The 25,419-nt window shown below is 42.6% G+C and overlaps 1 protein-coding gene across 1 annotated transcript; it reads left to right on the forward strand.

Moving 5' to 3' along the window:
- The first annotated feature begins 486 nt into the window (after positions 1-486).
- Positions 487-24,494, forward strand: elp2 (elongator acetyltransferase complex subunit 2). The gene is made up of 22 exons (XM_084032893.1): positions 487-635; positions 774-852; positions 1,816-1,886; positions 1,973-2,117; positions 3,084-3,161; positions 3,478-3,542; positions 3,660-3,726; positions 6,034-6,180; positions 6,428-6,523; positions 7,382-7,482; positions 13,180-13,311; positions 13,641-13,790; positions 15,200-15,391; positions 15,612-15,681; positions 15,869-15,964; positions 17,552-17,609; positions 18,666-18,738; positions 19,080-19,272; positions 22,206-22,327; positions 22,448-22,590; positions 23,582-23,695; positions 23,870-24,494. The coding sequence occupies exons 1-22, from the start codon at positions 504-506 to the stop codon at positions 24,063-24,065; spliced, it is 2,520 nt and encodes an 839-aa protein (XP_083889019.1). The 5' UTR covers positions 487-503; the 3' UTR covers positions 24,066-24,494.
- The last annotated feature ends 925 nt before the right edge of the window (positions 24,495-25,419 follow it).

The raw sequence follows: 25,419 nt of genomic DNA on the forward strand, positions 1-25,419 counted from the left end.
CCCTGAAGGGGGGGATAAAGAAAAAAAAATCTTTTCAGACCAATAAATAATCTCCTCATTATTACTCTTTCTCACTTCAAGCACATTAAATCCTACTGTGATCTACTTTGGTCAATTCCACTGGGTATTACATTCGTAGAGCTGTTTAATTATGCATGTTCATAAGGCCAAGTTAAAATATTGGGTTAGTAAAACATTCATAAGCAAGAAATGAACAACCAATAACCAATATATCACACTATGAGTAGCTCTCTGGATTTTGTGGTTGACGTACGCCACCTAATGGACATTCCTCAACAGTGCACGTGAGTCAGTTAAAACGCTTTAACGTTAACATTAAATCACGTATAAAAATAATAATAAAGATGATTACGTATTTTCTCCTAAACCTTCCCAAAACAATAACACCACTTATGTTAGAGCTTTGGATGCGGAACCTTTGTTTGCAGCGTCAGTTTCTCTACAGCCACATTTACGGCAACGCCACAACTACAGCTTCCAAGATGGCGGCGCCCGTAATCGAAACATGCCATGTCGCTTGCTGTGCAAACAGGACTCCCAACGTTGTTTCTTGGGGTCGTGGGGGGATAATTGCCTTTGGGACATGTTACTCTGTGGCTCTGTACGACCCGCAGGTAATAACATCTGTCTGTGTTCCTCTTTAAAGCTGTAATGGTGTGATAGCTAACGATAACCGAGCAACACTTCGTTACACATAAACTACATTTTCTTGTCCGTCACCTAAGTTAACGCACTATTTGGTTTCACCTCAGGAGAGGAGGGTCGTGGCTGTGCTGAACGGACACACAGGAAGAGTGAACACGGTCCGGTGGGTCCACAGAGAGGACTGTGGTGAGTGGAGGACCTGCTGTCACTCTGATGGATGTGACCTGCTCTTTGATTTACCACCATAACAAAGAGAGATTTAATGGTTATATAATATGGAATCACGGTGGGAAGTTTTCAGCTCGTCGTCCTCATTATGGTTTAAATGCTGATCCTACCAACAAAAGTAGCAACATGTTATTAGTTGTGTCATTATTGTTATCAGAAACCCCCCCAGAAAGATTGGTATTATTATTTCAGAAAAGTTTCACTTACAATGAATTTGGTTATTGTGCAAAACCAAACCAGACAGATGAAATATGTCTCTGTCTACTTCAAAATGACTGACAACACAAACTGAATAAATAGTGCCACCTGTTAATAATGTAGAGATATTTGAGGTGTATTTTTTTTAAAAGCACGTCATAAAACAGGGACAGAAAACAATGAAATGAAGCCATTATTAACAAATTGATTGACCTCGGGTCTGTGGGGATCTCAAGCAGTTTGTGTAAAGCACCTTTGTGGCGTGTGACTCACCGTAAACGGTCTAAACTGCAGTCGTGCCCAACTTTTTCCTCATGGGAGCCAAAACTGAAGCACCTGCTGAATTGTATTATATGATATTATATTCATTTGTATTGTATTATATTATATTATGTTGGGACGAGGACCTCAATTGAAATGGCTTTTCTCTCTGTCTGTCCAATTATTCTGATCCCACTAGCACCACACTGACTTCCAGTGCATAGTGCCACTCTGCCTGTCACCATGCTCAGATTATGATGAATAGTTGAGAGAGAAGTTAAGTCCAAAACTAGTGCTGTCTACAGGCTGTCCTTCTGCACCGAACCTGGACGAGCATTCCCCTTCCATCTTAGAAACTCTTCCACAAACTGTTACCAAACTTAAATGAACTAGAACTACAACTTTAGCCATATATCTAATATTTACTTAATAACTGTGCTGTTGTTGTTGTTGTCATCACAGCTGCAGAGAGTCACCTTGTCTCAGGAGGCTCAGACAATCGGCTCATCATCTGGGAGGCTCAGGATGGGAAGGTAACCCATCTGTTTCATCACACGGTGTTTATCTCTCTTTTTTCTATCTCCTAAAATTTGTTGTTGTTTGTTTCCGCTGTTTCCAGTTCACCCAGTTGGTGCAGTGTAAGGGCCACACTGGTCCAGTTTGTGCTGTAGATGCCATCTATGTGGAGGATTCAAAGATTCTAGTGGCCTCCTCAGCATCTGACTCCACCGTCCGACTGTGGCTCTGCAATGAAGCCAAAGAAGGTAGGAGACACAAAGAAAACTGGCAAATACCGTTCAGTATCTTGCTCAAGGACACTTTGACATGCAGACTGGAGGAGCCTTGCCCTTTTATTTTAATGAGTCTATCCAGAAATAATGAATCGCACATTACTTGATAAGTAAATTATCAATTTTATTCATTCACTTTCAGGTAGACTATCTGCCCCCTAGTGGCTGCTAGACGACATGGCAGTATTTACAAACAACATGATCAGTTGCATCACCTCTGCAGTGCTGCAGAACATAGTGTGCATCACAGCTATGACATTGTGTCTATGTATATATATTTTTTACATACACTTACAATACTGTCTTTGTTTAAACAAACTCAACACACAGGCAGAACAGGTGAAATAATCTGTCAGTGAGAAAAAGGGAGATATTTTTGGGCAGATCTCTCCTTGCAAGATTTTAATTTCCTCAAAAATGTGGGTTGAAACGATCACCACAGCCAAATTAATTGTACGACAGTATTGCTTTAATTTCCTCACCTAGTTTAATATATATATGGCGTTCCAAGCTGTCGTCCGTATCTACTTTTCCCTTTTTTTCCCTGTGCTGTCACCCAGAACATCTTCTCTTTGTTGAAAGTTTCTGTCCACCTGTCAGCGCAGATGAACACTGATGCTGCTTGACAGTCATGGAAGTTGAGCGTGCGTGTACACGGACGGGGCGTAACCTTGGGGTGTACTTCCAGATAAAAATATTATCCATGTTATGTTAGATTGTGACAGCTTGAGAGACCCTTGGCCTCTACACATAAAGGGAGACAGAGCAAAAATGTCTCTTTTGGCAGATATTTCCAACAGGAACATGCAACTCTTTTCACACACAAAACGAAGAAAAAAAACCCATATCATTTAACATAATCTATATTATATTGTAGTGTAGCAGTATTTCTCGAAGGACACCAGAAAGTTTAATTCTATGTGCTTGTGTGTTCCTCAGCTGAGTGCCTCCATACCTTATCATTTGGCAGCAGTTTCATGATGGATGTCTCTCTGGCACTGTTGCCAGGCAGCAGAGGTAAGCCTAAGCTGTTCCTACATAGACATCCTTTAAGTTGTGCTCCACATGCATTCACACACACAGACTCCTCACATGTCATCCGTCTCTATTTGCACCACTGCTTTAGCATCTGTAACAGAATGCCCTGTTCAAAATGCAGCTTGCATTTGAAGTGGCTCGTGTCAGTTTGCTCTACACGCCTTTTGTCTGTTTGATGCTGTGCTTCATCCTTCCCTTCCACCTCAACCCTCTTAATAAAACCATGATGTAAATGTATGCAATGTGTGTGTAAGCTTACATGACTGTGGGAAAACCTTACCTTCTTTTCTCGCAGTTCCCATACTGGCCTGTGGGGGCGATAACTCTCAGGTACATCTGTATGTACAGTCTAACGGAAAGGTAAGCACAGGCCGATACTCTGTCGGGGGCTCATACATCATTTCCGATGTCAACACTTTCGTTTTAATTACTCAAGTGTGACAGCAACAATTAACCTTTTTAATTGCTCTACAACAGCTCCAGAAAACCATGTCGCTGCAAGGGCATGAAGACTGGGTTCGTGGAGTGGCCTGGGCATCTCTAGGTGAGCGCTGCCGTTTAGGAGGAATGCTAGTGTTGCTGTTTCAGAAGTATGATAGAAGTCAGATAGAAATACAATATACAGGATATGTTGGCACTGCTATACGATTATAAAATAACTCTCTGTTAACAAGTCTTCAGAAGACTTATTGTTTGTTCTTCATGATCTTTGGTTTAAATTAAGCAGCCCTGCAAACTGGGTAGTATTGGGCCTTGAAAGAGTCAGATAACGTCTGTTTGGCTGAATGCTGAGAGAGAATTTGATGAGCAAGACAGACACGTGCTTCCTGACCTTCTTAAAGCAAAAAGCAAGCAAGCAAAAAGACAATCTTCCTTTTTTTAGATCAATGGAGCGTTTAGAAAAAATCCAAAACTAGACGCAGCTTTTAAACAAGTTATTTTGAGTCCAGTGTCACCAGCTTCTGTGCTATTCACAGGATCATGAAAGCACAAGGCAATGCATGGATCCAATCCAATGCTCTCACTCATTGTGTAACCCTCTTCAAGGGCTTTTCATTACTGCACTGTTCTGACTCTGTAAAAGCTATTTCATCCCCTTAACCAGGCCTCTCCACCAATGTCTCCTTCCCACTCACAGTCTATGACCTACTCCACGCTGCCAAGCTACCAGCAAAGAGACGGAGGAATGTTTGTTTATATGAAATATCCCCGTAGGAATGACAAAAACCCCTCTCGCCACTGTGATAGTAGTTACATACATAAATCATTCTGTTCTATTATGACCTGGCAGATGGCAAATTGCAGCACTACAGGTGCAGTGTATCATAGCTGTGAACCGCTGGCATTCAGAGCAGGATGCTATTTTTCTGTTTTCGTGTTTCGACGTTTATCCTATTTTTCTAAATCTAGATTTTCATCCCATCAATCCTTATTGTAGAATAAATTTGGCATTAGTATAAAATCAGCTGATTATATGTTGTAATTTTATGGTTCCTGAAGGACATTTCCATCTGTCCACTAACTGATCTGAACTCACTTCTCATTCAAACTTTAACCGAAGCACTGAGAGTGTCCTTTGCATATATCACATTACCTGTAGCAGCAAGGCAGCAGTCTGTAGAACAAGAGCTCACCATTGTCCCTCCTTCGCGTCAGTGAGCAGTGACTCAAAGCGTTTACTGACAGTGATTAACTTGTGTTTTGATATTTGCTGGCTTAGCAAGAAAAAGTTCCCCCTGAGTCTCCAGCTGCTGTTACTCAAAAACATCTGGTGAGCAGGTCTGGTTGTGTGACTCCGATTCATGAAGCCTTATTGGTTTAATTATAATCAGGCAACGCTGACACCTTCAATTCATATGAACTGTTACGCTCATTTGACTGCAGTGCCAGTTGTAACAACTGTGCATATTCATATGCATATTCACACACACAAGGAATTTGACTTCTTTCATCTCTCACAATGTACTTCACACAAATAGAAGTAAAAACTAAAGTAATACAAATAAATTTTTTTTTTTTAAATAATGAATAAAACGTGTCGACAGAGTGACCGACTCTGAAGTCACAGTTGTGATTAATGTGTTTAAAAATTGAATGACCAAAAAACCTCCACACACATGATTAAGTTGAAGTTGAAGCCTTGGGTAATTTAAATCATCACAAGTATTAAAAACAGTATTCCACAAAAAAACTCTGACAAGTTAAAGAAACATGAGCAGTTTTGGCAGAGAACAATCATTGTCCTCATCATTGATGTCATTACATCATGATCGACACACGATTATGGACTTCCTCCAGCCTCTCTCAGCATTCAGGAGGCCTTTGGTGCTAGCAATAGAGGAGTCTGTTTATCTTGGCAGAAGCAACTGTGGGCCAGTGGCCATTAGACTAAACCTTAAACGCATAATGTGACAGACGGGAGCTCTTGGAGATAGTGGCTCGAGCTTTGTTTATATTTGGCCAGTGCTCCTGCTGTCTTCCTGGCCATGTCACAGTCAGCAGCATTATAGCCTCGATAACAGCTCAGACAAATAATTGAATAATTAAATTGACAGCGGGAGCCTATTGACAAACTAGGGGAGCCTCATTACAAACCAGGAAGCAAAACTTTTTATCCTTTAGCTCAATTATGCATCACTCTAAACATGAGCTCTGCTTCGAGGTCAGTATCTAGTGTTGCTATACGCTGCAACAGAAATAATAGTATTTGATAATAACAGACCTTTCGTCACGGAAAGTGAATAACACAAAGGCCGATTGCCAACATTTCATCATGGGGTGTTTTTTAAGAGTTAATAGAGAATGTCTTTCAGTCCGGGAGGTTGCCATGTTCTCTCTCTGTCTCGTTCAGGTGGGGAGCTGTTATTAGCCAGCTGTTCCCAGGACTGCCTCATCAGAGTGTGGAGGCTCTGTGCCAAGTCTGGGACAGACGCCCGCATAGAGGACGATCACACCATCATCAGAATGAAAGAGGACCTTTTTGAAGTGAAGGACAGAGGTGAGTACAGGCTTGATTTATATATTAAAAAAAAAGGTTCCTAATTAACCAAATGAATAGACTCTTTTTCACGGTATAATGGCACAAAGTGGTTACTTACCACCACAAAGAACCATGCGTGTTTGTCTTATCAGTGTAGCATAACCTTATTGATTTTTCATAGAAAAATAAGAATGACATATAGTTGGCCTTTCTCTTGTTCGTGGTATAACACGGTCTTCATTTGGCCTCTCTGTTCCTGCTACAGACGTCTCCTCTGTGTTTGCTGTGTCTCTGGAGACGGTCCTGGCAGGCCATGAGAACTGGGTCTATGGAGTCCACTGGCAGCCTCCTCTCTACAAAGGTACCTTGATTAAAAAAAAAAAACAGGGAAGGGATTGTTCATAACTCACAAAAGTTTCAGTTAATTGGCAGTGAGTTCCTGCAAAAGTGGTTAAAACTTTCTGACATAGTTCGAACCTCTAAACATTTCAACCTCTTCTGTTTCTACAGCCTGTGGAAATGAATATATATTGAGATAGAGTGTTTCTCTCCCCTTATCTTAGAACGCTGTTGCTTACAAAAGACAGCACAAAACGGTGACAATTTAAAAGGGGGAAAAAAGGAAAGATGGGTGTGAAAAGTTATTGTCTTAATTAGCTCTCGAGGGAAAAAGGCTGCTTGATGTGCTAAATGTTCTCTTTAAACTCTTAAAATCCTATTACATCGAGATCACTTCACACCCACCCCAGCTTTTGTTTACATCACACATCGTTGTGTTCGGATTCTTCAAGTAAGAAAACCTGCTCTTTTATGAGAGAAAAGGTAGTTGCAATTATTTTGCTCAAAAATCGTAATCGCATTATTTTGTCTTAATTATTTTGACATCCTTACAAACACGAATCATTACTATCATCAAGCATAGATTATAATCGTGATATGTGTGTTCCCTCGCATCCTCTCTCCTCTCTTGAGCTGGAAAACGTCCTAAAAGTTCATGTGAGGAACTTTTAAATGGTTATGAAACAGTCTCAGTTTAATACCGATGCCTCTATATGACCTAACGATCATCAGCCGGAAGATTGGCTTTTTCTATGTGTTTATTCTTACTTGTAATTGGTGCCATTGGGTCGGATTCTGTGCAAAATCAGACGAAATCCTGCAGGTTCACCAAGAGTCTCCTTCAGCTCAACCCCCCCACTCTCTTTATCTCCCCCTGCAGGCGGTGTGCTGCAACAGCCACTGAGTCTGCTCTCTGCCTCCATGGACAAAACCATGATCCTCTGGGCTCCGGAGGAGGGGTCTGGAGTCTGGGTGGAGCAGGTGAGTGTTGTACAAGGAGTGTGTGCGCAGATACAAAGAGCCTACACACATCAGTGCATCAGTCACTCTTTGCAGGGAATGCAGGGTTTAAACACAGACCCACACACCAATCCTTCAGCAGCCCCCCGACATGATCCGGGAGCTTGAGCCCTCCGCTACTATTCTCTCTCCTGCTGTCAGTGTCCCTGCGTCGGTTTCCACTCTCCCTGACATTGAGGTGTCTGGAATAGAAGTGATAGACAGTGATGAAGAGGCACCGAGCCTGTGAGTTTAGACAAGCCGCGGTTGAACTCCCCCATCTTCCCTTCCATCACTCACTCACACTGAGCCCCCTCTTCTAAGGCCCATTCCCCAACACCGCCAACATGGGATTTTAGACATGCCATAGCTTCTGCCCGCAGCGCCTTTCTCACAATTTCTTTACTCCATGAGCCGTCTTTCAATTTCACTCCCCCCCCCTCCCGCCTTCTGTCACTTTCTGTCCTCCACCTCGTCACCCCCCCCCCCCCTCCCCCGTCTCGCCTCCCTCTCACACATTATCTCTCTCCTGCTTTCCTGTCGCTCTCCTCCACCTCGTCTCTCCCAACAGCTGCTGTTGTGTCGGAATGTGGCTAAATTTAACACAAGTGTGCGTGATGAAGAAGAAGCCGTTCTCTGCCCATCTGCAGCTTGCAAATGATCAGGAGTACCTCAGATCACCTTTCCACATACCTGACAGAAACAAACGACACATACTCAGGGACGGACGGACAAACATATCCATAAATACGCACAGAAATGGCTCACCTCGCCGCGGCGGGCGCCTTGAGTGCTATCATATCTGAGGTGATGGGAAAGATTCCCTTCTAACCGGTGACATTTTTTTGCCTTTGATCCCGTCGTTCACATCCATAGTGACGAGCGACAAAGACCGCAAAAAGGAGCGACCGTGAAAGTCTTGATTCTCCTCTCCTGACAAAGGGCCGGTGATTAGAGCCTGAAGCCAGCGCCGATTCTCTTCACATATTCCTCTCAGTGTCGTTAGACAAAGGTGGTCAGTGGAAATGAAAAGCAGCAGTAGCCGTTTGAAATCACGTCTGGTGTGGCCAATCTCCCTCCACAGCTCAGACCTTTCTTCTTGATGCCAAAAATAAAATACACCCTCTGCCCCCGATAACCTTTTTGTTGAATGTGGAGGTGCACTTCTCTCCTCCTGTTTTTTGCTGCTTCTGACCCCTTTTTTTCCCTTTTTCTTTTTCAAATGACAGATTCAAACCCTTTGAACTGACAGGTTCCTTGCCTACAAAGGAAGCTTAACCTCTGAAACAGACACACACACACACACACACACACACACACACACACATTTACGTATTTACATGTTGCTTCTGCCTTTTCACATAAGATAGAATCAAAGGCCTTTAATCCTTTTTTTTGATTGGTTCCCTTCATCTGAATCGGTCTCACAAAGGCTTTTCTATCGGACGCTGAAGTTGTCGGCAGAGCAGATTCCGCTGCGCTAACTTGACGCGCCACGTGTATCTTAATTAGCTGATTTTTTAACAAAGAAGTGCTCCACTTCTTCACGCTGATTAGAGTAATTGGTGAGATTTAATGGAGAGCAGGGTGAGCAGTGGGGTGGCCAGGGTCCACCGCTGCGTAAAGCACATCTTACTAACGAGACACGCTGGTAATTAACGTCTCAGACTGACCACAGTGGGCCTCGACTGCGCCTGGAGGGATCGTCAGTTTGTCTGTGTGTTTGTGTTGGAGAGAGACTCTCAGAAGTCACACTTGACACATGGCTGATCGAGAAGTTACTAAAAACAAAGAGTTAATATTTTTGAATAACGCGTATGTGTGTGTTTATGTGGCTGTTCCCAAGAACTTAAAGGGACATATCACCCTAAAATCCTAAATACATAGTTTCCCTCTAACGTATAGTGCTACTTATCAGTCTAGATTATTTTTGTGTGAGTTTCTTAGTTTTGGAGACGGACGATGGTTGTTTCAAAAATGTATATTTTGGCAACAAAAGCGAAGTGCTATATAGTCCCATTATATTTTAGAGAAGGCAGACATCTCTACAAACTAAGCAAGTCAGCCAAAACCATCCAGACTGTTAAATAACACAACAAATAAGATGAAACAACGTATGATTTTTGGGGTTAACTGCCTGTGACCGTTCTTTTAGGTTGAGGGTTATACAGCTGGATGCTTTTTCTCTTCCGCCCCACGCAGCGAAGCAAAATTACATCTGCTCTGCCCAGTTGGTGTGCTGGCATGTTACGTTGGACGCACGACCCCCATCAGATGCACTGAACAGCTGCTGGTGTGCGTCGGGAATGATGCGGCCGGTACGGAAACATCTGGTGCAGTGTAACTCCCAAGCCTATAGGCGGGCAGGAAGATTGTAGTCCATGCACACTCTACACGCAGCGTGGCAGTGTCGACCGCCTTGGGGAGGGTCGTGGGCATATTTGTTCCCTGTCCGGTTTTACGGGTCTATCTAAAGAGGTGGATGACCCGAGGACTGGTGTGGATGGTGTCTCCTCCTTGTCTATCAAGGTTGTCAGGTTGGCTTCATCCAGTTTAGTTGCATACTAATTGGGGCTGGTTAGGGCCCGTACTCCTCTGCTGTGGCAGCCTAGGTTAAAGACCCTAGAAGAGGTTAAATACCTTAACTCCCCACTAGTCAGAACTGAAGAAGCCTCCTGGTTGAGAGTCGAAACGTCTTCACAAACCTAAAGCAAGTCCAGTTGCCTACGATAAAGCTTTCAAAGCTCACTTAATGTTGCACATCTCAACTTTAAGAGTAGTTGAAGGGAAGAAGACTCAATCTCTCAGTGTGTCGGTCGGTATTTCAGAATGAAAGGTTGATTTTTGGGAGCCTGTACTCCATGTGGCATGGGTTTTCCCACCTTGCCTAAGCTCATTCAGCACCCATCACCCTCTTTCTCTCCTCTAAAGAATGATATATGCCTCCCCTTCTTTTCTGTCCTTGTTCTGTTCCTCCCCCGTAGCCCCGCTGGCCAGTGATAAGACACGCCGTGCATCCATATTGTTCCCTCGCTCGTAAACAAGACAGATGACGGCTTTTTGCCTCTGTGAGTTTTTGCATGATTTACGGCGGGCTCTTGTGTGCAGAATTTTAAAATCAATCTGCTTAATGTTGCATCTCGTTCTCTCTCAATCTCACATCTATGTTTATACCTAGAATGTCTCCCTTTTCCCCCTCGGCCCGTCTCGCTCGCTCTCCGGATGGCTGGAGGACGGAGCCATTCCAAGTGAAGGCGTGCCTCTATTGCCGCCATTAGTTCCGCTGTGTTTCAGGCTGCAGACGGGCATTATTTTGAAGGTCATCGATGACCAATGCACGCTCCCTGAGAAGGCCGGATGATTGAGGAAACCACTTTGCCGCCAAATACAGTAGACATAGCGAAGATATGTCGGTGCCTCTGCCGGTGTCTTTGAGCGTGCCCTTTCAGCATGTTTGTTTAACATGTGATTGATGCATGTCCGATCTTGGGGGTTTTGCCTCAGGTCACTGCTGCAGCTGAACATGCTCTCACTCTACGTGCCAATGTGAAGAAAAGATAAGCTGTACATCTTCATAGATTTGAATCAAGTGTGAATTTGGCAATTCTCATATTTCCTTACAACCAATGTCCATATCATTTAAGGCACAAGCTAATTAAAGATGGAGGAGATTTGTGGGAGCAGTATCGCGCTCTCTAGGGTTGGTTCTGCTGCTATTGAATGGATCTCCCCCTTTGGCCCTGTTTACCCCCAAGGCCTCAGGGCCCAATAAAGCTTTTCATTTTTTTAATTCCTCAGTGAGACCTTAGCCTGGTCAACAAAACACTCTCAAAGTCCTTGAGTAGACAGTTTATCTTGGAAAAACCACAGAGACTTTGACTTTGGAGGCATCGCCGAACGAAAAAGCCCCGCCCCCTTCGCTCAGACCTCTCTTCAAAGCTGCTCCCCCTGAATGCCAAACGAGTGCTCGAGATCGGTAGAGTGCAATCAGGAAGTAAGCATTGACAGACAGGCAGGCCGTCCAATTATTTTCTCCGGCCCAACATTTTTGATTGGACGGGGTTTTTATGTTTATGTCGGAGCATTTCATTTATTCATTGCTATCGGTACGTTACGAGGATTTCAAATAATATACCAGAAAGTGTTTCTTATTAGAATCACCTCCTCAACCTTTAAGTATTAACTGAGTATTGAGATTTCTGACATGACCGTGAATATAAATGCGTCTTCCCTTACTCTCTTGCCCTCCCCTTTTATATTTCAGGGATGGAACACCTTTTTTTCTCCTACAAGCCATTTGCAGGTCAAAAATATTGACTCATTTGCTTGAACATGAATTCCTGTGGATTGATATCCACATTGTTTCAAGTTATTTCTGTCTAGTGCCATAATCCTGCATTGAATCCTTCTGCAGGATGAGATATTCATATTTTCTTGTTTTCTCTATTTTAGTACGTAATTTCTGTTCTCTATGGATATTAATGTTAATGAAAGGATGAATATATACAGATTGGAATTCGGTTTGTACATTTTTAGAACTAATTAGACGCTTTCTATTTGATTGATATTGATATTTTATTTCATTATTGTTCATTTTTAGTTCTAATCCTCTGTTTTGCTTCCTTCACGTCTTCTTACTTAAAATGCACTTGTTTATTTATTTTCCTTTTTTTGTTCCCTGCTTTGATAAAAAGGTTAGTTATGAATGTAACTTAATGTGAGTTAGATTGACCTCAGACAGAGTTTAATTGTGCATTTTCTTCTGTCAGTGTAATTGGTAACTGCACTTAAATCATGATGGGCTTTCTGTCGCAGGTAGTGGTTTTAATCCACGTAATTCAATCCAGAATTGTCTTTACACACAAAAGCAAGGTCTGAGATTAGACGGGTGGTCAGAATCCCAATGGAGGGATTTTTATTTTCTTGCATTTCTCCTTAGCTGAGGCAGCGATTATAGGTGTTTATAACTGGATTGTTTATTTCAGTGGAAGCTTATAGTCCAGGGGCCTTCACTCTCTATATGAGCTGCCCTATGAGCATGATGCAGGGGTCACAGGCTCTCACCCAAAGCCAATAAATACTTCTGGAGTCTCAGGCTTTGCAATATTCCATGATTATTTGTTTAGTGTGATATGCTGCGTTGCAGTTGCTTTAATTTGGGAGACAAATGTATTTTGTGAGAAAAAACACGGCTGTTTATTCAACTCCAATAAGTCCCATTTTGCATAATTTCTCATTTGACATATCAGCTTAATTTTATGTTGTTGTTTTTTCTGTTTCAATCCACCATCATGAGAGCTCTTAGTTGATAAGTCTTGGAGGGAGACTGAGAACTGATTTAAAAAACGTTTTCCCTCACTCCTCCTCACTTCTTTTCTGAATCAAGCCTGTAGGTTTACACAAAACCCAGGTGTTTGCAAGAACAACTAGACAATGTGCTGCATGTATGAATATCATAATAATAAATTCATAACTTTTAGAAATTGCAGAAATAACCTAAATTTACTCGGCTGCCTTTTCTCCATATGTGGCAGTTAACGCACCTCCCTCTTTAAACCTCTTTGACCCAGAAACCAAATGCTCTTCACCCACCTGATGTCAGATACGAGTGTGTTGAAAAGGCAGATGAGTTGATTCATTAATTATTTCCCTACAACCTATGTTTTTCTTTCACACCAGGTGCGTGTAGGGGAGGTCGGTGGCAACACTCTGGGTTTCTACGGCTGCCAGATGAGTCCGGACGGCTCCATGATTGTGGCTCACGCGTTTCACGGAGCGCTTCATCTCTGGTGCAAAGACCAAGACAAAGAGGTGAGCCTGAGTGACTCTTAAACTGTTGAATGGAAAAATAATGCCAGTATTTTGTAGCTATAATAGAAATGTTGACATGTAATGTAATGGAAGTATATATAGTATGTAGAGATAACTGCATTTAAATTAAACCTGCTTGGAAGGTGAATTTAAAGCTCAGCACAAATATATATTCGTATATTTCAAATTATAATAATTATAATAAACCGCTTTCATGTCGTCGTCAATCACACTAGTCATGTGATGTGTGTTTACTGTAGAGGGGAATTTAATTGGGAGGTTCAGATGTTGAAATTTGTAAACTGATTATTGTAATGCTGCCTGCCCAGGGACTATGGAGGCCTGGTGTTGTGATATCAGGTCACTTTAATGCAGTCCAGGACCTGAGCTGGGATCCTGAGGGTGAGTTCATCCTCAGTGTGGGCTCGGACCAGACCACCAGACTCTTCACGCCATGGAGGAAACAAGATGACAAACAGGTAAAACAGCCTGAGAAATCACCTACAACATGTTGATGTAGAAGAAAAAGTGCAACGCTTATTGTAGCTGAAAATTAGCGACAGTACCATCTATACTAATTCATCACATTGATGCAAGTACTCTAACATTGCCATTTAGTCCTGCTCATTAATGTAACATTGCCCACAATGCCCCAATGCAATTAAAGATATTAAAGGAATAGTAACCCTGGTATAAATAATATAGCAAAATCTCACAGCTTATATATCATTCACTCCTTTCAGGAATAATATGTATAAACTGTTAATATAACACACAGACTACATTTTCCTGAAGAAAAATAATAATACATTTAAGAGGATTTAATAAAACACTGCTATTGATGTTTTCCTTCAATATAGTGTAAATGAAGAGCGGCCATTCAACATTTAAATAATATAAACATTTTTTCAACATTTAAAAAATATAAATATTTTTTCAACATTTAAATAATATAAATCTTTTTTTAATGTTGAGGGGCAATGAGTTTTCACGCACCTGCTGTCAACATGTTGACATTAGAATTAATCCTTCTCTATTTCTTGTCTCGAGGCTGTGAGCAACAGTTACTTAGTATGCTTCTCTCCTCTGACACTGACTAGGTGTATTAACCTGTGTGGGATAAAGTTTGCACCTAATATATATTCTACTTGCCAAGTTTGCTAAAATATGTTTAGGCTCCGTCCCTGATTGGATTTTAGTAGGTTGTGACATAAAAATAAAGAGTTTCTTAGAAGTGATTTATTTTTGAAGGGAAGGAATCACGACTTGAGATACAGGGATTGATGGGTCGCCTAAAGAGTCCTGCAGAAAGCCTTCCATCTTCTCTCGTGCACACACTTTGCATCTTAAACTGGAAATGTTCAATCTGAAGATGACATCTATGTTTGGCTTGGTTGCAGGATGTAGAGCCAAGAAACACAGTTCCACAGCATCAGAGATTTATAACCGTTACGCCACTTCCCACGCAAAAAGTTATGCGTTCTGCTGCATGATAGATGCACTGTTACTGTTAGGACTTCATGAATGGAGGAATTAGGAGGGAACAAGTGTCCAGAGACCACCTGATCCACAAGCACATCAGTTTTTGTGTGAAAAAAATCTATTTCTTAATCTCCCTCTTGGTAGTTGCCGTGATTCCTTGTGAAGAACCACTGATCATCAGGCTCATTTCTATGCATACACATTCATGAGGTGCTTTGCATTGACCATATATGGTTAACTGTGGTTGTGAAGAGGGCGGGATACAAGGCTGATCCATGTGCGCACATTTCCAAGTTGATTTGGGGTTTTAAGAAAGAATATTGAGCTCTGGCAGGCGAACTGTCTTATAAGGAGACACCAGATCTGCATCTTTACAGTGTCTTCCAATGTTGTTTTCACCCTGCAGGCGACCTGGCATGAGATCTCCCGGCCGCAGATCCACGGATACGACATGCAGTGTCTGGCAATGGTTGGGAGGTTTCAGTTTGTGTCGGGAGCCGATGAGAAAGTCCTGCGAGTGTTTCAAGCACCTCTTAATTTCGTTGAGAACTTTGCCAACATCTCTGGTACCTCAAGAGAAAATCTGCTGGCATCTAGTGTGAGTGTTGAAATAAATTACTATTTTCAAGTTATTTTTATTCCACGAGATAATCTGCTTTTCTCAGAGATAGTTTTCTGTCTAAAGATCAGGTCTCACTAAACCTTTCTTTGTAGTGTCTCTTCCACTTCCAACCTTAACAATGTGCTGAGTGGACGGCCCACTCCTACCTAGTTATTGATTGATTGGTGGATTGATTCATGTGTCTGCTCGTTGCCAGGACACTGCCAACCTTCCAGAAGGAGCCAGCACACCTGCCTTGGGTCTGTCTAACAAGGCTGTATTTCAAGGTAAAAGACTTGCTCAGCTTCAGGGTTGGGACCAGGTTTTATGTGATCATCAATTTTCATGAGCTCCATACAATAGTTTGAGACAGCTGTGCCTCATTAAATTAACTATTTGTTTACTATTTCCATTCCTTTTATGCAATGTAATATTTAAAGAGTCCAATATATTTACTGTCGTTTTCATTTACAGATGACCTCGCCCCAAAACCCAGTGGAGAAGCGGAGCGCTTCAACCGTGTATCTGATCAATACCAGGAGTCTTACTTCCACCCACTTATCATGACTGGTACTGTAAACCTGCAAAAACAACACTTTCAAGGGTTTTCCAACGTAACACGGCCATTTCTAAGATTTACTAGCCATCTCGGTAGATCCTCATTTAATTTAAACCTTCCGGATAAATCACTTTAAAGCCAAAATGCCCCCTTGTCTCCCCCACAGCCTGATTCATATTCCACATTGTTATCCAGTCAGCAGCCCCTGTGCACATTTATGAGTTCCAGTCTGCGTGTCGTTCTTATAAAAGACCAGTATGCTACTAGTCATCTAGTCATTACAGCTCTCACAGTGCTCCACTCCTCCAATGCCTGAGGTCTGCTGGAGGCCGATGGTGTTACAGCTGGAGAGGGGACAAGAGGAAGGGGTGATGGGGAGGAAAAAGGGCAAAAGCAAGCATGAGACAAGAAAATTGCAGGTTCTCATTACTAAAAAAAAATCCCAAATGTGAGAGAAGACGGACAGGTTTGGGAATGGAAATGGCATTGATTATATGTGAGGAGAGCACACAGAAGTAGAAGAGTATGAGAAACCAAGGCAAAATAGAGAACCTAGTTGTAGAAAAGGGGGCAGATGGAAAAATGGATTAGAGTCAAAATGAAGAGAACGTAGCGTGGTGCTTTAAAACCCCTGGGCGAGAGGATGTCAAGGGCTGTCATCAGCATGATTGAAGCCACCTCTTAATCTGCAATGCTAATTAGAAAGCGGGCTTATGTGATTGCAAAGTTTAAGTATCGATAACCCCGGGCTATGTAGGGAGCAACCAAGTGCAGAGACTGTCGCCAACAATGCGTTTTCGCCCATTTGATTGGCTTCCGCAGGCGAGGAGACAAATTAATAATTAGGCAAAATGGAATGCCGATGACCAACGGGAAAAAACACAAGGAGTTTAGCTTTCAATTACATGCAACACGAACGCAGCACGGGCTTGTGCTGAGCCCGTGGTGTGAAGGAGAGGATCGGCACCGGGCTACATTTGATCCCCCTCAAAGCCAGCAGCCGTTAAGAATTGGAGATAAAGCTGCAGTTGTTTCAAAATAGCATGGCGTCAAGTTGCAGGGCTGAGGATTTCATGCGAGCTAAATGCTAAGAGGCTGTGTGTGAATGAGAGAGAACATTGTCTCCAGGCGATCAATCTTGTTCTCGCTCTACCATGTAGTTTTTAGTTCACTCTTTTTTTTTGTTCTTCTCCTTTTTAATTTGTAATCCAGTCACACACACGTATACACATTCAGGATCCTATCTGTCGCTCTTTGGGTTAACAGACAGGGATTTAAAAGAGGGAAATTATAATGGCCACTTGGGTGTAATCCTCATTTAGTAAATTAGAAACTGGTTGTATTTTAATTTTAAAACAGCTCAGTTTTCAAGGCCTTGCAAATGACAGTTATGTAAGGATTTTTGAAGTTAACTGTGTGTGTGTGTGTGTGTGTGTGTGTGTGTGTGTGTGTGTGTGTGTGTGTGTGTGTGTGTGTGTGTGTGTGTGTGTGTGTGTGTGTGTGTGTGTGTGTGTGTGTGTGTGTGTGTGTGTGTGTGTGTGTGTGTGTGTGTGTGTGTGTGTGTGTGTGTGTGTGTGTGTGTGTGTGTGTGTGTGTAGAGCCCCCACCAGAGGATCATCTTCTCCAGAACACACTCTGGCCTGAGGTTCAGAAACTGTGAGTATCCAAATGTCTTTCTGCTAACAGCGAATCCAAACCCTCTCCGCTTGGCTCTAGTTTCTCTTACCTGCTGATACAAACAACATCCGGAGTCCCCTGACACATAATACAATATCAATCCACACTACATATTTCTTCTTTTTTTTATATACTTCCTTTCCCTATAATGACACCAGAGATTCCATATTACTCATAATGAAGCAATATTTCCAGATAGAATTGTGTTTGTTTGGGTTTTGCCCAAAGGGTTTATTGTAACTGAGAATGATGAGCTTCCCAAAGCCCTTGGTTGTCCCCCCCCCCCCTTGTATTCATCAGCCAATCAGCTTCTTGCCATCCCACGGGCCTCTTGTTCAGCCTGAATATATCGCCTCCATTTGTGCCCAATGTTAAATCCATTTACCTGTCAATCCGCCATAAACATGACGTATGGCGTGGACATTTATTCAAGGTGTGGGCATTGTGTGTGTTGAAAAGCATTTTTCGACCTCCATTTGGCATCGCCCCTTTTGAATCGTTTAGCGCATAATAGAAACATTAAAATGAGTAAGTGGCCAAATTATTTTTGTGGCATAAATAATACTCTCGGCGTATCGGCCAAATTGCCGCAGGGTTTAGAACAGCTTTGTGGTCGGGGCGGTTGGAATTTCTCTCCGTTGAGTTACAGACTGTGATTTCACTTTGTTGACTCAATGACATTTTAAAACAAGCAGGTGATCGCCGGCACGCTAAAAGTAATTAGGCTGCGAGTGATGAGCCGAAGCGTCGTCATTGTTCATCTCTGTCAGCGGGAGAAGGACCAGTCATCGCAGATCAGCGTTTTAATTTCACACTCTGTCTGCTTATTTACCTGTCAGCCACGGCTTCAGCCTGCAAGCCTGACAGCAAAGAGAATACTTCATTTACTGTCAGTCCCGGAGCTCTTTCTTCGTTGTTGTCCTCCTCCCTTCACCCGTCTGTCTCTCAGATCCTGTCTGTCCTTCCACGCTTTCGGGACGGCTGTTTGCACAAATCCTGTTCATGACTGGAGTGTGTGTGATTGTTCCCCTCCAGGTACGGCCACGGCTTTGAGATGTTCTGTCTCGCCTCAGACAGCGCCAGGACGGTGGTGGCATCCGCATGCAAGGTCGGTGTGATGAAGATCGATGCTTTACAGTTAAAATACAGTTAGAATAGAAACAAACAATCATATGCAGCATTAGTCACACATTAAAAGCAGATCTAAGATGAGTTTAAGTAGCGTTTAAAATGTGGATAGATTGGTGCAGTGTGATGTGTTTTGGGAGAGACTTCCAGAGGGAGGGTGCAGCTATGGAGAAGGCTCCCCAGGTTTGGTGCTTTGGTCCTGATGGAAGGGGAGAGGAGGTTAGCATCGGAGCTAGGAGGCTACAGGAAGGAGTGTGGTGGCGGAGGATGAGGAGGATGTGTTTTTCTCTGTAGATAAACGTATTTAAACGGTCTTCCCAGGCATCTAAAGCCGAGCATGCAGCGGTCCTGCTGTGGAGTACAGTCACGTGGCGCCAGCTGCAGACGCTGCCATGCCACACCCTCACAGTCACCCAGATGGCCTTCTCACCGGATGCACGGCTCCTATTGGCTGTTTCCCGTGATCGCACCTGGTCTTTATGGAGACGCAACCCGCCCTCACCTGACAGTCCAGGTGAGAATCGGTGTTGTACCTTAATCGCATCGTTCTGCCTTCAAATGCATTACAGCAGGATGAGGTGATGGTTCTTCATGGTGCTTTGCAATGAATTTAGCTTGATTAAAAATGTGTTTGAGTTAATTTTAAGACAAAGAGACAATATTGGAGCCTAGCTAGCAGACAACACCAGCTCCCCTAAAACCAATTAATTAAAATAAGGTAAACCCACTGAGCAGATTTGTTCCAAATCAAATTCCAAGTCAAGCTGGCCTGATTAGAAAGACTCCCCTAATTAATACTGTAGAAGAGCCAAACAAGTGATGCATTGACTGAAACTAGTCCAAAAAGGAGCTAATAAAGGAAGATTAATTATTCAATTAAACCATGTTTTCCCAGCACATGTATGTAAATTGACTAAAAGTAACAAATAACTTTCCCCCTATAGCAAACATATTTATATCATTGCACCTAATACTTTGGATATTAGGTACGAAGGGATGAATGCAGAACAGATGCCTTCCTGTATACTTGTTCAACCTCATTTATTTCCAGAGGGCTTGTCAGAATAGTAAACTTGCAACGGATTGTGATAGCTCATCAAATCTGTGCTTGTGTGCACATCATGTCAGGATCAAGAGGAAGAAGGAAACGATCAATGCTGTAAATACATTTCTAGAGCTGCCCTTGTTTGGAGAAACATCAATCTAAAAGCCTTCTTTATAGCTCCATATCGCTCATTTAGTCTGTTCTCTTTCAGTCTGATCTCAGTGTTGATGACATGAATATTTAGAGGAAGAGATTTGTGTCTGAAAGGTCATCAATGTCGGTATCCACTTGGTCTGAGAAATGTAAGTGAATCCTCTAGAGCCAGGCCTTTTCTCATATTATAGTCTACTATTTGCATTTGATTTGAACATTTAATACACCACTTTCTGTCTTTTTTCTTCTTTTGTCTGCGGTGGAAACAAGAACCTCGTCCTCATTGTCTGCACAATCCCCCTCATTATATAACGTCTCTGTTGTAGCGCTGCCTGCGTCAGAATGTCTGCCCCGGTCCAGTTCCCTTTTAAGCCATTTTCCTATTAATGAATCCATTTGATAATCCTTCCTTGTGTATGATCAATATGTGTTCATGTTTGATGGTGATTCAACATGTTGATTAATGACTTCACAAAAATAGAATTACATTTTTTTTTATTGAAACCACAAACTGCAGAATAACCGTGGAGAGGACATTTAAGGATTCAAACTTATGAGAAAATCTCTCTGATTGGCTATTCTGCTCTGAACATACATGTGATTAATCACGTGATCACTTGAGAGCTGCTCCTTAAGGTTCCTCTTACACTTTGCTGTAAGTAGGAGTTTTAAAGTTCGCTTGTGTGTCTGATTCCTGGAGGTTTGATCAATATAGACACAGAGATCTGGTATTGACTAGATGTGAGCTACAGATACCACATTAAGTCCCGTTTGTTATTAGCTTTCATTATATAAAAACAGTTATAAACCTTGTCGAACAAGATGGTTGAAGTCTGAAACAAACAGAAAGTAATACTGACTTCTGTTGGCCAATGGTGGAGGAAAAAGTGGGATGTGTGCATCCTTACTTTCCATTCATGTCCCACACCTGTTAGTGTGTAAGCAAGCATGCTCCTGGAGAGTTTGTTTGTATGAAAGAATCCTCACACCTCGACTTGGACAAATAACCTGATCTTGCACTCAAGGTGAACAGTACACGTTTAAGCCCAGAGGATTACCCCCCACCTGCACCTAGTAACGCATCTTATGGCTCTTTTGGCGGCTCAGGATGGTCTTAATGGGCACTGACAGAGGCTAAGCAGTCCTGCACTCTCCCGTCTGCCCGTATAGACGACTGCACCGAGGCAGGGACGGTGTTTGTGAGAGACGACGAGAGGGATTGGGGAGTCATGGAGGGAGGGGTGTCCCGTCTGTTCTGGTTGGCTGCTGAATCACTCAAGGTGATTGTGAAGAACACACACACATACAGACGCACACAAAGTCTCACAGACCAGACAAGGGAAGGTTAAATGAAGTCAGAGCTGATCAAACCAACTGACTCCCTCCATTCTGACCTCTCCTCTCTGCTCTTCCTCTTACCTGTTTTGTCTAACTACGTCGTCCTCCCTTCCTCTTCCTCCTCCTCCTCCTCCTCCTTCCTCTCCTTTGAGGGTCACCCATACATCTTCATCATGGAGACACTATTACCCTCCTCTCCACCCTTTTCTTCTTTTTTTTTGTGTGTGTGCCGCTGTTTATCTAATCTGCGTCCTTTTCATGCTGCTGCTCTCTTATGTTCCTGATGTGTTCTGCTTATTGTGTCTCGACTGAATGCAACTCAAGGTCGGACTGAACAGCCCATCATCCCCCTACTGGTCCTCGGATTAGAGTGTTAATGGGAGGACGTGCTACACCTGTGTGTCCCAAACATCACCCCATCACACGGATATGTGTGCATTTTGTGGCGAAACGGTTGTGAGCACATAGACAGGACATGGTGGTTAACTCAGACGTTTGTGGTTTTTACGGCTGTGTGTAGACTCCAGCTCGGTTATGTGTGTGTGTGTGTGTGTGAGTGGAGAGCAGCAGACAGGCGGCTGCCACCAGCATACAAACAAGCTCTCTGGGGAAAACCAATCTGGGGTCTGAAATGACTTAGGCTGGGGAAATAAACAGCAGCAGGTCATAAACCAAAAGTGACTGAAATGGAGGGCTGCAATGAGGTTCTCTGTCTTGTTTGGTTGTTTATTTGTCACTCGGGAGAGCCTCTCCAGCTACAGAGCAGTGAGGTGGGGATCCAGACACGCTGATGTCATGCTAGAATCATCATGAAATGTGCCACACGAAATGTAATGTTGGGATTGATAATAGCATGAGTTGGAATGGATTCTTTATGTAATCTCCGTACCTGTTTGTTTGTATCCATGCAGAGCCCCAGTTCTCGCTGTATGCACACACAGGGAAGGACACAGCCATACACAGCCGGATCATCTGGTCATGTGACTGGAGCCCAGACAGCAAATACTTTGTGACATCCAGTCGGGATAAGAAGGTAATTATTTTTCCTTTAAAGGTGATATAGTGATGGTTGCACAATGACGTTGTAATGAAATGAATGCATTCGTGTAGTGAGCATCAGTTGGTGTGTGTGTGTGTGTTTGTGTATGTCCAGGTGATAGTGTGGGGACGGTGCGGATTAGAGGACTCTGGTGACTCGGTGCTTCCTACTGACATTAAACCATGTTCTTCCATCCTGGATGTGGGAGATTCTGCTACTGCTGTGGCTTTCTGTCCCGTACTCGGCTCTGATAACAGGTACACTCACACACAACTCTGTATTTTTATTATATTTTTGGGTTGTCCATCTATACCATTCCGGTGAACATGATATCTCAGGAATGCGTGGATGGAATTTTTAAAGCTGGCACAAACGTCCGCTTGGACTTGAGGATGAACTGATGGCAAAAAGTGACAGTTGTGTAGTAGCGCTGTCACATGAGCAGCAATATCACAAAGGAATATAGATCATCAGGACATGTTTCTCCAATACAGGGTGTAAAGGTGGTACAAATGTCCACTTGAATCAAGGTCTCATTCTACCCACATCTGTTCTTCCTATACTTAGATCTGGCCTTATTCTATTCCGATCAGACTCTCTTATTATATACAGATCTGGTCTGACTCTTCCTAAAACTGGTCTCATTCTACTCACAGCTGGTCTTATTCTGCCCAGATCTGTTCGTCTCCTACCCAGATCTGGTCTTATTCTAACATTTTAAGTATTTTTGGGAAGGACCTGGGAGCTATTCTTTTTTTGAATAAAAGGTGCATAGAAGTCAAATTAATTCTTTTAACCAAAAAATGGAGAATTGAGGTTCTGGATCCGACTATTTTGGATGGACACGGATGTTAACTGCTACTTGACTGGTTCCTCAACCTCAAGGCTGTAATTCTAGTTTAGTTTTGTATTGTGGCCACCTTTTAAGAGCAAGTATCACTTTATTGACCATTGTATCTTTAAAGATGGGTTGAGGATTCCTAATAACTAAAATGGCTCGCAGCAACCAAATACACTACATACTCTGCAGGCAGAATTAGACAAAGCACTGTTCTTATTTTGATCATAGAATATTTTGCAATATTATATTTAACAACAATAGACTCAGTACAGTAGAGTCTATGCTCAAGTGTTACCAGGAAGCTTTGGACCTGCTGAGGCTGCAAATCAATACTGAATATATCGTTGTGTGTACACGATGCAGAAGTCTGACTTCATCATCACATGTGTTTCCGGTGCCTTCCATAGCTACCTGCTTGCAGTGGGCCTGGAGTGCGGCAGGATCTTGCTGTACAGTTGGAGCCCTGCAGAGGAGCCTGCCGGAGGACACGACTGGAGCATCTATGGCCAAACAGACGTCTTGTATCCTAACAACACACACACAGTTCATGCAACTTTGAAAGGCCTCCAATGGTTACTGGCAGTAGATGTAAATTAAATTGTGTCATTGTGTGTGGAGGGATTAGTCTAGATGTTGTCTAAAGTTCTGTCATCCAGAGTTTTGGTTGTTTCCCTACATCACGCATACTTTGGCAGACAAAGCCATGCTTTGACGGTCAAGAGGCTCCGCTGGAGGCCCAGGGCCGGCCGAGGAGGTCGAGGGAACAAAAAGACGGATGGACAGACTGACGGAGAGAGTGAAGTTGAGGAGGAGGGCTCTTGGGTCCAGCTTGCCAGTGCCAGCGCCGACCACTCTGTCAAGATCTTCAACATCAACAAACGGGCTATTTAGCACCACCAACAGTGACACTATTATGTCCCTCACGCACAGAGAGACACTTGGACTGAGGGCCAGAGGCCTGACACTGGCACAAAGGCCACAGCTGCTCGCTGGCAAGCCGTTCACTCCCTGTGACAGCCAGTTAAGTCATGGGTCAGTCGCAGGACGAACCCACAGCACACATGCCCCGCAGTCTGTCTGCACACAGCTGAACAGATTTGATGGGTGGAAGCAAGATGGTGAAAACACCACACCCCTAGGGTGGTATTTTTCTTCGACACTTCAGAGTGCTTTAGATTCACAGAATACGACGCTGCTGGATATCTATACGGATTGCATATTTAGACTCATTATCCAAGTTAACATTCATAGGGTGAACAGATGCTTTTCAGTGCGAGGAAGTTCATTGCACAGATGTATGGTGTGTATAATTAAATGTTTTTTTTTATCTGAAAATTAAGAGTCTTTGGTCTCTCATTTCACAGATTGTAAAATCACAAACCTCTTAAATACAAGGTGGTGCAAGGTCACAAAATATAAAGAGTGTGTAGCAGAGCCATAACTTGAAGGGCCACATATGGTACCTGTGTTAATACGCGTTTTAGCCTAATTTGAATATACTTGATGTACATTAGAGTGTTTCTGATTTAAAAGAAAATGTTTTATGTATTTTACATCTTCCAGGCTGTCAGCAGTTTCCATTTACTTGTATGAAAAATGATCAGCAGACTCTTGAAACTTTAATCAATCAAACTCAACATCAAGTCTGCATTTACCTTGTAAAATGGCTTATTTTATTATTATTTAAACTTACAAGGTACATTATTGTACATGAATTATTATTAAGTCTGCACTGAGAGCTATGTAAGTTATAAACACATGATTTGGAGTGATGGATTACCAATCTTTAAGTCTCCAGCAATTCTGTCATAATGCATGGAAATGAATAGAAACCGGCAAGTAAAATCCATTAAAGATCACAAACTAGAGCATTGTGATCTCTCATCACTAGTTGTATGTGTACCAGTTGAGACCAGTTCAACCAAAGAGTGGAATTTCCCAGTAATTCAAATGGAAAAAAACTGGAAAAATATCAAAACAATTGTGGCCAAAATATATAATTTCTACTTATTGAAACCACCTATTTGAGAACTACATTAATTTTAAAATTGTTAGCTTGTTAGCAGTAGCCTAATTAGTTTTAGTTAAGAGAAATAAAACAGTCCAATATGGGCAGGATTTATACATGATTAATCAATGCAGGACCGTCTAGTTATTAAACAAGCAGTTTGCATGAAGGTAAACCTGCTTTCGGTGACTGAACAGAATTCTCAAGGACAGAGGAAGCCTGTTTCTTGGATTTACT

Source organism: Eutrigla gurnardus (assembly GCF_963514095.1).
Source record: "Eutrigla gurnardus genome assembly, chromosome: 17".
Lineage (NCBI taxonomy): Eukaryota > Metazoa > Chordata > Actinopteri > Perciformes > Triglidae > Eutrigla > Eutrigla gurnardus.

Bases quoted from the DNA above. Each gene is read 5' to 3' on its own strand.
- elp2 (XM_084032893.1), top strand. From the start codon at position 504: ATGGCGGCGCCCGTAATCGAAACATGCCATGTCGCTTGCTGTGCAAAC. The intron at 2,118-3,083 runs GTAGGAGACACA...TGTGTTCCTCAG, and splicing joins CTGCAATGAAGCCAAAGAAG to CTGAGTGCCTCCATACCTTA. The intron at 15,392-15,611 runs GTGAGTGTTGAA...GCTCGTTGCCAG, and splicing joins AAAATCTGCTGGCATCTAGT to GACACTGCCAACCTTCCAGA.